The sequence below is a fragment of the Aspergillus chevalieri genome, chromosome 6, assembly GCF_016861735.1.
Source record: "Aspergillus chevalieri M1 DNA, chromosome 6, nearly complete sequence".
Lineage (NCBI taxonomy): Eukaryota > Fungi > Ascomycota > Eurotiomycetes > Eurotiales > Aspergillaceae > Aspergillus > Aspergillus chevalieri.
This window is the reverse complement of record NC_057367.1, coordinates 571,963-586,389: the sequence shown is the minus strand read 5'-3', so window position 1 is coordinate 586,389 and position 14,427 is coordinate 571,963. Positions and strand designations below refer to the sequence as shown.

The window sequence follows — 14,427 nt, the reverse complement described above, 5'->3', positions numbered from 1 at the left end:
ACGGCGTCAACAACATGGACCAAGGAGACCAGTCAAATGCCCATTTTTCAACTGTTTAGTTAAAAGATGGACTTGGAAATGCTCTGGTATCTACGCATGTGAATTTTTGAATCCATTTCTTCAATCCTATCATCATACATTTGTTGATGAGGATTGTTGGGATGTGATTCGAAATACTCAGAGGAATATCCAAATCCTGGAGGCAAATATTGGAAAACGAAATGCATACAGGTATTTAAACATCTCCTAAACAGCTTTGAAGCAATTACTAAGTACTTCTAGCTATTATCGGTCAAAAAATGAATTTTTCAATAAGGGTTATGCATGCATTGACCAGCTTCCAACTTGCAAGCCAGTTTTTAAGCGGCATACCCAAATGGTTGGTTAAATCTTTTTACAATGCTCCAAGTGATTTCTAACTAGTCATAGAATGTCCATGGTGAATTTCCACCATATATTGGCTGTAGTAATGGATCCAATGAGTTTTTAACAAAACATCATCGAGGATCTATTCAAGGCCATACATCAATTGATCTACAGTTCCTTGAGGACCTTTTTAATCATGATATTATGCCACCAACTGAAGAATGTGGTGTTTTTGAATCATTAGCATCCCGACGAAAGTATTGCGGTAAGTGTTTTTTAAGTGATTGTCAATCACCTATTAACTGGTTAAAGATCGAGATCACCTTCAGGGGCCAGGCAGACTACAGCATACTTCCTGTGGTGTTATTTTTACTGCTTTAGTGCCAGTTGATATCAATGAATGTCCATATATCCTCTTTACATCCCATGGAATTCACCAGCATCCACCTCCACCACCAAGCAAGGCACCAGAACGAATTTTACAAGGGGTTAAAAGGATTATCCAACAAATACAAGACCCGAGTTTGACCACAGGTAAGTGGTTGGTTCTCAAGTGATTGAATAATACATACTAACTAGTGTTAGCACAATTTCTTCGAAGTCCACAACTAGAGGCATTTTGTCAGCAGTATGGTGCTTCTACATTAGCAGAGATCCACTCTAGCTTCTGTAATAAAGACCGAATTGCAACAATTATCCAGAAACAACGACTTCTTTCATACCCTAATGGACAGGATATTAATGGGTTGCTATTCCTACAGAACCGGGATTCGCTAATCAATGTAAGTGGTTCTAATCATCCATTGCCTCATTGAATGACTATTAGAATGCTAATGAAGTGCCTAGGAATACATTCAAGAGAAATATCATGATTCTCAAGGTACAATGGTATTTTGTGCCTTCAAGGATCAGATTGACTTATTATCAACTTTATCTTCATTTGAAATTGATATGTCTTTCAAGCGAATTCGATCCAAAGAGATGAATGAGGTTCTTTTTGCAACATTCATGCCAGATCAATGCAAAAGTTAGTATCTGCATAACTGCTTGAGAGCTACTTGCTAACCACTTGGCAACTAGTCATAACTTTACTTCGAGTCTTTACCAGTGAGGATTCTACTGAAGGTTACTATTTACTTTTCAAGCGAGCATTCCATCTTATTGAGAAGGTTTCTGGACGACCAGTTCTATTTGATCCAATTCATGGATCTGGGATTCATGGTATTATTGTTGATATGGACACAAAACAGTACACAGGTAAGCACTCCTGAAGTACTTTTGATGCAGTTACTAAGTAATCAGGGCTTGGGCAATATCTTTCTGAAATTGATCCTCAACACCAAGATCCTACATGGCAGTTACAGCATATTATCATATTCTGTCGTGTTCATTTTCAACGCTCAATTTTAAAGGCAATTGGGACTAAAAATAAAGGATCAGGCCTTTGGAGTCGCATGATGAGTCTCCTAGATTGCCAGTCAGAGGCTGAGTATGATGAGTTGATTAAACTACTGATACGTTAGTATTGAAGTGGTAATAAACCACTCAATAAGTACTTGCTAACTATCGAATAGAATATGAATCGCCAGCAGTCCAGACCTGGGCCATACAAAAAAAAGAGTGCAGTTATTAAGGCAGGTCTAAATGAATCATGCTCAAAAATTCAGCCACATTATTTTAATATTCTACGAAACCATACAAATGCTGTTGAGCAATCACACCAAAAATCATATGCTTCAGGGAAATATTTGACTTTGGCTGAAGCAGCTCGGAAGTACTTACCAACTACTCATCAACTGCTTGATACAACACTAACTATCTTAGTTCTGCAAAACTTGACAAAGATGATATTCTTCAATATCATAATTTTCAGCAGTTCAATATTCATCATTCATATCGAGCTTCTACAATGGAGGCAAACTATCTGCGACACATGAGTCGGGAAAGTAAGTTATATAAGTACTTCTTAAGTAATTGACAAGTACTTAATTTAATATAGGAAGAGGCCATAAACGTCAGCGATTATCTTCAACAGCTGAATCAGAGAGGCAAGCAAGCAGTCAAAATTTTGAAATCTCACATGAAAATTCAAGAGGTTCTTCTTCTCAGGTTGCTGATAATGAGTAAGTATACTTTCATGTCAAGTGCTTCTTGAGCAGTTACTGACTAGTTGATAACTACTTAGATCTACAACCTCATCACGGAATCTTCGCCGAGTGGCTTCAACAAACATACTGACAATTGAACAACGCCGTCAAGAATTAGAATTACGAGACCTGGAGGCAGAAGTCAAAAGGAAAGAAGAAGAAGTTCGCTTGAAACAGCTTCAAAATGAGCAATTAGAGCTGGAACTTATTGTAATGGGCCGAAGCCTTGCTATCTAATATATAGATATGTACAAAAGAACTCGTTGGGGAAAGGAAAGAAAGAAAGAAAGAAAGACACGCTGGCGGTGGATTTATATACTCGTGATCAGGTGATCTACGATCACCTGACTTCGGCACGCTCTTGTGAATAGCTTCAATCGAGAACCATTTATGGTTCGAGGTGCCTTTCGGGCCTAGCCCGTTACACTTATGAGGCAGCGGATTCAAATTCAGGAACAGCAGCAAACTGATTAGCAAGTACTCAACAAGCATCCAGAAACTGTTTATATAGTAATGTTGAGCCTTCATCATCTCACTGCCTTTTATTTTTCCATTGTATCTTTTTATCAGTAGCCAGCAAGTGCTGTGACGGCCTGGTCACGTTGGTTGATTATCACGTGAGGTGTGGTTGTTTGCTTTATTGCTTTGTTGATAAATATGGCGTTACCTCCTTTCTTCCTTCCTCATGTTGATTATTCTCGTCGATAGCTACCTAGGTAGAACCCATGAGTTGGACGTTCCATTATCCTAGTAGAGCGCCGTGACATAATAATCAACATCCTCCTTTTATACCTTAGGGAGAGAAATACCAAAGGCTTCTCCCTTCAAGGGATTCGCTGGTGCCGCAGTTCGGGAGCTGGCCAGGCTATAACAGTGTCTCCATTCAAGTTTCCATCCTCAAGTTCATCCTCAAGTCAAGTCAAGCGCTGCTTCAGTTAAGTTTCTAGAGCTCAGGACTGAAACTTCTGTTGTTGGCATATTCAAGTTCAACTTTCAAGAAGTCCAGTGGTTGCGACTATGCTGGCACCCCTTCAAGTTCTCAAGACTTAAGTTTTTCAAGATTCAAGCTCACGATCCCTTTCTTAAAGATCATGGACCCCTTTCAAGAACTCCGAAACGAATTTTCTTCTACGATCCGCGCCCTCCAGAATGAAATCGAATCCGTCAAAAATGAACCCAAACCACTTCAACGACCAAAGCCATGCCTCCCTGATCCCGAGAAATTCAATGGCCAATCTTTGAAGTTTGATACCTGGCTTGCTTCGATGAAGGCTAAGCTTAGGATTGATGCTCCAGCTATTGGTGATGCAGTGGCTCAGTTCTACTATGTCTATCTGAATCTGGAAAGCAAAGTCCAAGCTCTAGTTCTTCCCCAGTTATCTTATGCAGAAGACACCAACACCTGGGATTACAACACCATCCTTGATCAACTATCTCTGGTTTATGACAACCCCAACAAGGTTCAAGAAGCTGAAGATTATCTACTAGTCCTAAAGCAGGATAGTGGTGAATCTGTGGCAGCCTACATCGCCAAGTTTGAGAGGATTCTTTATGAGGCAAAGGGCAAAGATTGGCCTGATGTCACCAAGATTTCAGCGTTCAGGAAAGGCCTCAATCCTACTCTCCGAGGACGTCTCAACCAGCAGTTGAATCTTCCAAAATCATACACTGATTTCCTTCGTGTGGTTCAACAATTGGGAAGTCATTCTTTCAGCTCAAATTCCACCAATGTTTCCCACTCTCAATCACACCAATCTGGCTCTCACACCAAGTCTGATCCTATGGACCTCAGCGTCATCAATATCAACTCCCTGTCAGCAGCGTCCACCTCCCTAGATGAAAGGAACAGACGACGACAACAAGGATCCTGTGTGAGATGTGGCTCCTCTGATCATTGGGTGAAGGATTGTTCCATGAAGGCACACAAGGAATCCAATAAAATATGGAACCAGCAGATGATTGCAAGGTTAGAGGCAAACCGTCTTGATGACCTTAATGATCTCGATGATTGATTTTTGGAGATGTTTGGACATGTTCATGTGTTTTTCTTTTTCAAGTGTCTCATGTATTGTTGCCTTCTCATGTTTTCTTACCTGTGGGTTGACCATGACATTGAGGACAATGCCTATTGAAGCCGGGGGGTAATGTGACGGCCTGGTCACGTTGGTTGATTATCACGTGAGGTGTGGTTGTTTGCTTTATTGCTTTGTTGATAAATATGGCGTTACCTCCTTTCTTCCTTCCTCATGTTGATTATTCTCGTCGATAGCTACCTAGGTAGAACCCATGAGTTGGACGTTCCATTATCCTAGTAGAGCGCCGTGACAAGTGCTGAAGAACAATCTATATGTGAGATTTGTGACCCTAATTTATTCCGCAACAAATATATATATTTTTGCCGGCAAACAACTTCAGGTAGCTATTGGCTGTCTCATACAGGTACCAAATATAGCACCTCTGAATCAATTGATTAGAATCTATATTCCAATCGCATGTACATTGGTTTTTATTAAATCCATAGACGTTTCGATGGATAGGGAAGTCATGTAAGGTAGTTGAAATTAGTGACGCGGACTGAAACTTTACACAGGCCGTTTCCGTCTGTATTTTAGTCACATGACCGCCAAGGCCATTAATCAGCAGGAACGTGACACGCGACCCAAAAAACGAGGCCTCGTCATCTGCAACCACCGGGTTCGCTCTTTTTTCTTTTTTCTTCATTAGATAGACAGACCTCAATATAACGCTCGTTACTATCATCTCCATCTAGCCTTTTTAGGCGTATTGCCATACGCTGACCCACCAGCCTCAACAATAGAGATACTATCTCATATGGATCACGTTGAGCCTACAATACCGCTAGGCCACCTCTTAGGAAATTCTGGGTAATGGGGTACTGTATCTAAATCAGTTGCGTGTCATGTTCCTGCTGAATAATGGTCTTGGCAGATTACAGTGTCATCCATCGCAGTTTTCAAGGTAGCATGATCTTTTGTACAATGTGTACGCGGCTCATGCAAGCTCAAGCCAATTACATAAGCACTTTTACTCGCGCGAATCCAAAACGACCTTGACTCATCTGCAACCACAACAGTTTTTCCTTGCGTCTTTTCACCCTACTCACATCTTCTCACCTATATCGAATTTCGACATCTATATCGCAGGCAAAGATACTAAGAGTACACAAAATAATATTCAAAAGAAAGATTTGCAGCGGAGATGTTCAGGAATCCCCGACAGGTCGCACCTGACAGCGTATCTTCAGAATTCAGTCAAATACTCAAGCCTCTACCGGTCATATCGTGGGGACAGCTTGCAATGTATCATTTGGGTGTCCCAACTGGGGCAGGCGTAAGTATTTCCTCTCTTATTGTTTGGTCTTGTTCTCACTATCATCGCAGGATCACATGTTTGTTGTCCGAGACGAACATCATCAGACAGCGATTCAGAAGCTCAAAGACTCAGGATTCACTCAAGCCCCTCCTAATCGCCGGGCCGCCCCTGAAATTATGGAGTCTCTCCCAGATCCGCAAGCCGTCCTTGATGAGATTAACAAAGGCTATGAACGCCTAGACCGTTATTGCACGTCATTCCAATTCCCGCCTCACCTTCCGTTCAGCGGGGACCAAATCTTTTTAATCCCCAACTCCTTCGCGCATTTACCACAGGACAATCTCGGCATGCCTTCAAACCTGTCAAGCCAGAGGGCTCAACCAAAGCAATATGAAGTGTATGGCAACTTATTCTATCCGCTTGAAGCGGCATTGGTTGAGAGCTTTGTTAAAGGAGTTATTCATGACATCGAGGAGGTTGGATATTCGTCTTGGCAGTTGCTACTAAACGCCTGGATATCAATGATGCGGGGCTATCTCGAAGTCAACAATGATATTCTTGATAACTGTGCGGATGAGCGGGCAGTAGAATGGTATAGCACGCACTTTGGTCGGATACACGAGGCCCAGTATGGTGGATGGGACCTCCGGGTTTCAAAACGTCTTGGTTCTGGAAAAGAAATGCCAGTGGACATGAGAGGAAATCCTATCTCCTGATATTTTCTACTGCTTGAGGAGGTCGGCGATGAGTTGTAAGACCCAGATATTTAAATGAGAAGAATAGAGCGTTAAATAATTCTACAGTGCGTGATTTGTAACTTATGCAATGTATGTTGGTAGGGTCCGTAGTGTGTACAAACAATCTGGCAGTGGGCATAAAGATTGAGGCCTTCTATTCCCTTAGCAAGAAAGGAAAAAGAAAAACTTCTCATCTTGTTTCTTAAACTAATATATGAATAATGAACGCAGACGGAAAGAACAATGAGTAGAATCAAGGATCAAAAACAGTAGAAAGTCAAGCGGAAGCAACAGAGCTAGCAACAGTGTGAGTCTTTCAGACATGGTAGTTTAAACAATGAGTCACATGGAACAAGCACGTATCTCAAAAGCCATGCCACAAGTCGCCTCCATAACATCTACATAAGCCCCAATTAGTACTTCATTCTGACAAGGACGACAATGGGGCGTACCAGTTATTGAAGATTGCTGGGCAATTGATCTTTTGCTTTAGGGCCTGTTGCATTCCTGGCCAATTTTTCAGAAGATCTGCCAATGCAGCTTTCAACTCTTCAGTATGACTGAAGTCAAGTTCCGGCGTGCCAGGTACAGCGAAAATGATCAAGCGTTCCACATCACGAATATCAGTCTGTGCTTTTGGGCCCTGCCGCTGATACTGTGACAAAATTTTCTCACGCAGAATCCATTCAGGACTGAATGTCTTGACTGGATATCCATTGATAGTCAATGTCCTTCGGCTAGCAGTCTGGAGATTGTACTGAGGCCGCTGTGGCCAGCTTTGGTAATCAAACACCTCAAGTTCCACCAGTTGCTCCTTGCCTCCCGGCAAGCGGAGTCTGTAAGCCGGAATGATGTGGCCAAATTGGTTAACCGGACCGAAATCAGATGGGAATGATGTGAGAAGCTGGGTGGTTAGCCGGTCCGCTGTAATCTGGCGCTGATCCACATGGATCACTAAATCCACATCTTCTGTCCTTCGATTTGGGTCATGGGTCAAAAGGCAGACAGCAGCACCACCCATAATTGCATAGTCAATCTGCAATGTATCCAGTCTTTGCGCCAGCGTTGAGGCTAGGACCTTAATTGCTCGGGAGGGAGAAGAGGCATCACGTTGAAAACCTTATGTAAGTCACTATGAGATGAGGTCACATATTGGAGTAGAGCTTCATAATACAGATTCAGGCTTACCGCAATTGTTCAAAGCGTCAAACAAGGCACTGGATTGTTCGTGGGTGTGAAAGGTTCTTAGGTTGTCGGTTTACTTTCAACAGTCAAGAATGGATCAGATCCCATACTTATAGATATTGTTGTCCGTTTGCATCATTTGTATCTGCTCAAGATGTTCTGAAATATCCAGCGGCAATTGAAACAAGGGAAGAGCGTCATTGCCATAGTCACCTGGCAAGTGCGAAGGATTGTGGAAGGAGCGAGCGGTACAAGACTCACTGTAGTGGTTATTCAAACAATGTGATAGGGCACCTTCCCATTTACTGGGCGCCTAACAAGCAACAAGGTTACCAATGATATGTTTCTTATCTAGGCAAAGCGCCATCAATTCCATTTTTAATTGTTTTAGCAGTTACCTGACAATCAGGTATTTGGACCAGATGAATTGCCAGCTCATAGTCAGGAATAGCCAGTAATGTCTAAAGCAAACTGGCCTATGAAGTATCTAAGTTTCGGAAACTGTGATATCTCCTAGAAACATTAGTAGCCAACCTGTCTCCCGAGGCGCGGCCCACCAGCCATAAGAATGTGCTAGGCTTAGTGCCTCATATCAGCTGGCGGCAAGAACTAACATTCTCATTTGCTATTAGGAAAGGAATTAGGAGTTAGGCCAATTCATTTCTACTTAGCGCCTGAAACAGCAGCGCAAGTCGATTTAAGCCGGGCCTAGCCTGATAGCATAGGCCTTCCATTAGACACGGCCTGAGTCCGATTGGACATAGCGTCTGTAGAATGACTGTGCCGCAGTGAATTTTAGCGCCAAAGTATAGTATATCGTCTTACATCCATTCATGCTGTCCTTGTAAAGTTGGAAGTGTCAGGCTTATCCTTGTCTGGATTGGTTGACATCCTGCTATATTTAAAGAAGATTTGGCATTAGTGTCTCCACCTTCCGAATGGTTCCGGACGATCACGAACTACGCCGTGTTCCTGGCGCAGTGGTTCAGCAAATCAATAGACTGTCCTAAGCGCTGTGGCTGCGATGAGGCTAACTGTGCTGCAATCACTGTGCAGAGCTTGGATAAAATGTCATCACGACAATCAACGCAAGGGGAATGACTCTGAGGTCAGTGCATAGATCCTGCGGAATATGTGTATAGAAACACCAAACCAATCGACTTCATTACATCGGTCCACTTCATCGGCAAATCAGTGGATGTTAATCCTTCTCTGCTCATTCGCATATTCGCCTCGTTCGTGCCCGGTTTTACTTTGTCCGCCCATGCCAACGCTCCTATTCCCAGCACGTTCCGCTGCTGCTTGAGGACATGCAGGTTCAAATTTAGATGATAGGTAACAGTCTGGCTACAACTAATGTAGTCTATTCGACCCCAGAGTGGACTTTAGGATTCTTTGATAATAATTCACTAAATTAGGTTACGGCCTCTATCAACTTGTGTTCCAAAGCGCCAGTCGTCGTAAAAAGGAAAATAATGGATCCCACGTGAAGAAACTCCAGGAACAAATATTCTCAAATGAATGCTCCGGTAATGTACAATTCTTATTAGCAAATGGTATGAAGTCGTTTTAGCGGCCGCGTCTCTGCCCCGCACGAAGGCATCCGCTTTCTCTTCGGTCGACGATCCAATTTAGCCCAATGAAAATCAATAATCAGCGCCCGTCGCAGCTCAGCGTTCCATAGAATATTATCCGGTCGAAGGTCCTCATGCAAAACTCCGAGAGAGCGGATCTTCTTTACAGATCTCGAGATTTCACGATTCAACTCTTCCTCATTGAATTCTGGACAAGAAGGCACATTCTCGGTACTGCTGATAGGCTTCCCGCCCCACCCCATAAGTAGCATATGCCGAATTGCCCCAGCCCCATGGAGGAAGTAGGTCTTCTCTAGGTCAATTGCTCCTAGGAACACAGGAACTGCAGAAGCCTGAGCCTGCTGCAGGACACGATATACCTCGGCTTCGCGCAAGAGCTCCGGCCACCGGCAGGAGGTCGTGCCTTTTCCAACAACAGTGTACCCATATTTAGCATAGGTGACTTTGAATGGCGCTCCTGATGCTCCACAGCCTCCCATTGGCGTACAGTTGCGATCGATGTTTCTATCCAGCTGTTTCTTCACGCCCTGCAAGAAAGTTGTGGAATTAATGGCGTGCCGCCTACCGTCTCCGCCCTGTTTATGGAGCATTACATTCGGGCAGTCATCGTCGAGCTGACCACCCTGCTGCAAGCCCAGTAGACAGCGCTGTGTACAGAAGTCTGCGTCATGCCGCCCATGTTGACCGTCTGACTGTGAAAAATGTCGCGCACCCGCCCGGCGTACCGTCCGTTGGACCGGCGATGAACTGATCTCGCTGAGGCCGCGTTTCTGACCTTTTTGGCCTGGAGCTTCAAAATCCGAATCAGGATCTGAAGATTCATCATGGTATGTTGTGGTAGAAGGTGAGCAGCCAGGCCGAGACCGGGTTGGCGCTCGGCGTCCATCAGCGGTAGGGGATTCCGCTGAGGATGACGACGGCGGCAGAAACTCAGATGTGGTGGACTTGGGGCTAGGATAAGTACGCTTTGAATTCGGGGTACATTGTGGCGATTCAAATTCGGAGACTGGAGACCAAGTGCCATCAAAGCTACCAAAGCTCGACTTCCAGATTGGGAGCTGCGCGTCTGCTTCGTTTCGCCACTGTTGGCTACGAGGACGTGAGCGAAAACTCATCAGACAGAGGACACAATACCCGAGCAATAGCCGTTGCTGGCTGCAGAAAACTCTGTTCATCTTCTGAGTTCACTTCCTCGTTCGGTTCACACAGATGGTAATACAGGGTGCCTGGGTCTTCATAGGGGACTCGCAGAAGAATTAATGCAAGTCCATTAGTCACATATGAATATTCGAGTCCTTCCTGTATCATCACATGGTACTCTTGGGCGATCACCGATCCAACGACCCTTTCAGCTTTCTCGTCCTCGGTATTGGGGACACTGTGAGCCTTGACCACCTGTTCCCAGAAGTCCATGGATTTAAGACCTCCGCGAAGGCTCTCAACAGGTAGCTTGTGGGGAGGCTTGTACTCGACTGTGGTAAGAAGTGTGCTAGTACCGTCGTCAATGCGGTGTATGCAATACTGATCAGGCCTGGAAGACCCGGATCTTGATGGTTGGTTTGTCTGTAAATCAAGGCTATTGGCATGGCTGTCGAACTGGACTCCATCACCCAAACGGAATTCATCTCGAGCGGTAGGTATCTTGCAAAGCTCTGCGATTATGTTCCGTACATGATTCTCAACAGCAGATCGCTCATAGCCCTCAAGGTCCCGTTCGCTGCTTATCGGTCTCCCTTTGACATTTTGTCCTCATACTCCAGCGCAACGAGGGGTGGAAAAGCCCGACGTGCTGTATCCCCTGTCGATCCAAGATGGTTGCAAACAGAGCGATAAATTTCCTCCTGCTGGGTTTGACATTCGGTCCACGGGCGCAGTCTTACTGGGCAACTTTTTCCGATCTATAACTACCGGGCAGAAAGCGAGGGCGGTGAGGCACTTGACCCGCTGGGTACTAACTTAACGTAATCCACCACCGAGTGGGCCACACCACCGAGCGGGCCACCTCCCGACGGTGGTCGAAATGCTGAAGTCAATAACACAACAAGAAAATGCATTTATTATAAAAACTAAGCTCTATTGCGATTCGGACATTGCAGTCTTCTATGCCCAATAATACGACAATCACTGCACCGTGGTGGTGCCCGTACAGGTGGTTGGTTTGTTGCTGAAGCAGGTCCGCCAGGTATGGTAGTAGAGGCTTCTTGGGCATCGTTCTCACTTTGTATGATACCCTGGGCTTCCTGAATAGAAAGACCCCCTGTATAGGCTATCTGTCTATGAGAGCGCTTTCTTTTCTGCTGCTGTTTCTCATTCGCAGCCCTCAAATCATGGTTTTCCTTTGCCAGAATTGCAACATTATTCATGGCCATTTGACAACTGCGGAAAACTTGATCCATAGCAGCCTTTGCAGGAGTTGGGGGGCTATTGCTGTGCTGTCTCAATAGCTTTTTGACAGTGGATTCTTGCTTCTCCAGTTGCTTGAGATTGTGAGGTGTTTTTGGATTGGAATTGGAGGATTGACTTCCAGGAGGTGTCAGGGTCTTCGGATATATATTAAGCTGTGCCAGCACCCTCTCTGGACTGTATGGAACCAGGCCAGTTGCCATGAAGCCATTCTTGATATTATCCATCTTAAAAGCCTCCTTACGGGCCTGTGGGTACGCTGAAAGAAAGTCAAGCTTGTCCATATGATTGATCCTAAGCCGCATCTTTTCTTCCACCAAGCGGCCATATGTGCGCTTCAAAACTGCAAAACAGCCAACATCAAGAGGTTGTAAAAGATGAGATGAATGTGCAGGCATGCAAATTGGCACAATATTATTCTGATTGCATATCTGATCAAATTTGGGCGTCAAATGGCTTCCATGGCCATCAAGAATCAGAAGGCAGTATTTTCCAGTCATGCAGCCATTTGTAGCTGGGATGAAGATATTCTGAAGCCAGGAAAGACCAATTTGATCTGTTGTCCATCCATTCTCACTGAGTTCAATCCTCCAATTATGTGGCAGAGCATCACCCTCATACCAGGCCTGGATATGAGATTTGCCCTTGAATACAATGCATGGAGGTGTCACAACCTGGCTTCTCTCGTGTCGTACCTAGGGTTCTAGTTAGTTGTATTTCGAGACTGGACACTTACCCTAAGTGTTTCCCAAGTAATCGTATGCTTAATGCCCCTCCGGGTCCGGTCCGGTATGTCGTATGCGTTGATGGGTATATCGCCCCCTCCAGGCTCCGTAAGATAATCAACAAGTAGAAACGGTAAAGGTAATCGAATGGAGAAACAAGGCCAACCGAGTACGTATACTGGGTTGTTGGTTAAGTGCGGACGAGTCAGAAACTAGAAGGTAACCAATGCTGATTGACTTGTATTGATCGCGAAGAACTAAGCTAAGTACATGAATGAGTGTTCTTATATATCCTTCCTTCTCCTGGTATGATGTTTTCATAGTATACTTGTATACCTATACCAGGCTGATGGTATAACATCCGTCTTGTATATTAGTATACTCCTTGCATATCACGTGAAACACGTGATCATCAGGTGCCAACACGCCGAATATCAATTTGATCCCTGTTCCTTCTTGCATATTCTCCATGAGCTGTTATCCAATGAGCCTGTCTTAACTCTGTATCATCACGTGAGGCTGATACAGCGAGTTCTGTAACAGGAGGCAGAGCCCATCCCATAGCATTAACACACTCAATTGCAGTAACCCATTCACGATTCCCAGGCTGCAATAGTGTAGGACGGCCAACAGTTTCAGATCTGGTTACTACTTTGGCAGTAGCAATAAGGCCCATAGCAAAACCAGTTTCATCAAAATTGTAGATGTCTTCATATGCAATCCCATACTGCATTATGATGAGTTGTACACGGTCAAACCACTCCTTGATGAGCTTTGGATCCTCGCATTTAGCACACTGATAATTGTATCTTCTTGAGAACTTGGTCTTCAATTGGTCATGACGTTTGATGAATTTATACACCCAGTTCTGGCCAATTGGTTGGATGTTGGATGAACCACGATTGGAAAGAAGTATATTGGCCATATCTTGAACATGAGACGGTCGGGGAGCTGCTCCACATTGGTCCATAGATAGTATCCATTGAACAAGTGATTCCTCTTCTTCTTTTGTTAATTTAAGGCCATTGGCTCGTTTTTCAGCACGATTTGTACTGCCATTCAATTGGCGTTGTAGTGTAGTCCGAGGTACATCATATAGGCGTGCAGCTTCACGGATATTGGTAATTTCTTTCTTTTTTAAGGATGAGATGGCAAGTAGGACCCTTCCTTCTTGTTCAACTTGGTTTTTTATCTTTGCACGCGATTTTGGTGGCATGGTGGTGGTTTGAATTTAATCACAAGATAGTGAGCATCGGAGAAACTGAAAGGTGGCCCGCTCGGTGGTGTGGCCCGCTCGGTGGTGGATTACGTTAATCACTGATGAAAGCTGAATAAAGGCCGGTTGAATAAATAGTCGGCCCAAGTGGCGAGGTCACTATACATATATATATGGTCGACAGGCTCATACATGTCGAAGATCAAGCACTCATACTATTATCAAGGTGTCTATAGGTCTCAATATCACATCCTTCTGATTAAATAAGACTCTTTGCCACATAGCCTCGTGCAGTCCGGATTATCGACTCCCAGATTCCCGATTCCCGATTCCTGAGCTACCCGCTCGTTTCAAACACAGCAATGAAGTCACGTGTCAGAGCTGGAGTATGACGCTCCGAAAAAACAGGCTCATGTTCCTCGTCTCCAATCAAACCGTCCCTTACGATGTAGAGTGCCCATATCCCAATGCACAGGGTTTGCGCCTCATAATCACGCTAGAGGAAGTATCGTACTCGATGGATGTCATAGGCTGTTCTATGGCTGCACTGGATTTTTGGGGCTCGTTGACCACTGGTGGATAACATATTCTTTGGGAAATAACACTCCACAGTATTGATAGTTTTTTTTCTTTTTGTCATACAGGTCATCATTTGAAGGGCTCTAATGACAAGCTTGAGAAGAACGAAGAGTTTATCTCAAAATGTCTGTACAATTTACA

General features: G+C 44.3%; 5 protein-coding genes across 5 annotated transcripts; 2 read left to right on the top strand and 3 right to left on the bottom strand.

The window, feature by feature from the left end:
• Positions 1-1,943: 1,943 nt before the first annotated feature.
• On the top strand, positions 1,944-2,750 carry ACHE_60194A (uncharacterized protein; the record flags this gene model as incomplete). The annotated part of the gene is made up of 4 exons (XM_043281341.1): positions 1,944-2,140; positions 2,191-2,312; positions 2,366-2,489; positions 2,552-2,750. The coding sequence occupies 4 exons, from the start codon at positions 1,944-1,946 to the stop codon at positions 2,748-2,750; spliced, it is 642 nt and encodes a 213-aa protein (XP_043138830.1).
• A 3,170-nt stretch (positions 2,751-5,920) lies between these two features.
• On the top strand, positions 5,921-6,562 carry ACHE_60193A (uncharacterized protein; the record flags this gene model as incomplete). The annotated part of the gene is made up of 1 exon (XM_043281340.1): positions 5,921-6,562. The coding sequence occupies one exon, from the start codon at positions 5,921-5,923 to the stop codon at positions 6,560-6,562; it is 642 nt and encodes a 213-aa protein (XP_043138829.1).
• A 442-nt stretch (positions 6,563-7,004) lies between these two features.
• ACHE_60192S (nucleotidyl transferase AbiEii/AbiGii toxin family protein) lies at positions 7,005-7,604 on the bottom strand (the record flags this gene model as incomplete). Its single annotated transcript, XM_043281339.1, has 1 exon — positions 7,005-7,604. The coding sequence occupies one exon, from the start codon at positions 7,602-7,604 to the stop codon at positions 7,005-7,007; it is 600 nt and encodes a 199-aa protein (XP_043138828.1).
• Positions 7,605-9,314: 1,710 nt separating this feature from the next.
• On the bottom strand, positions 9,315-10,776 carry ACHE_60191S (uncharacterized protein; the record flags this gene model as incomplete). The annotated part of the gene is made up of 2 exons (XM_043281338.1): positions 9,315-10,445; positions 10,498-10,776. 2 exons carry the CDS (start codon positions 10,774-10,776, stop codon positions 9,315-9,317), a joined length of 1,410 nt encoding a protein of 469 aa, XP_043138827.1.
• Positions 10,777-12,903: 2,127 nt separating this feature from the next.
• Positions 12,904-13,707, bottom strand: ACHE_60190S (uncharacterized protein; the record flags this gene model as incomplete). The annotated part of the gene is made up of 1 exon (XM_043281337.1): positions 12,904-13,707. One exon carries the CDS (start codon positions 13,705-13,707, stop codon positions 12,904-12,906), a length of 804 nt encoding a protein of 267 aa, XP_043138826.1.
• Positions 13,708-14,427: the final 720 nt, after the last annotated feature.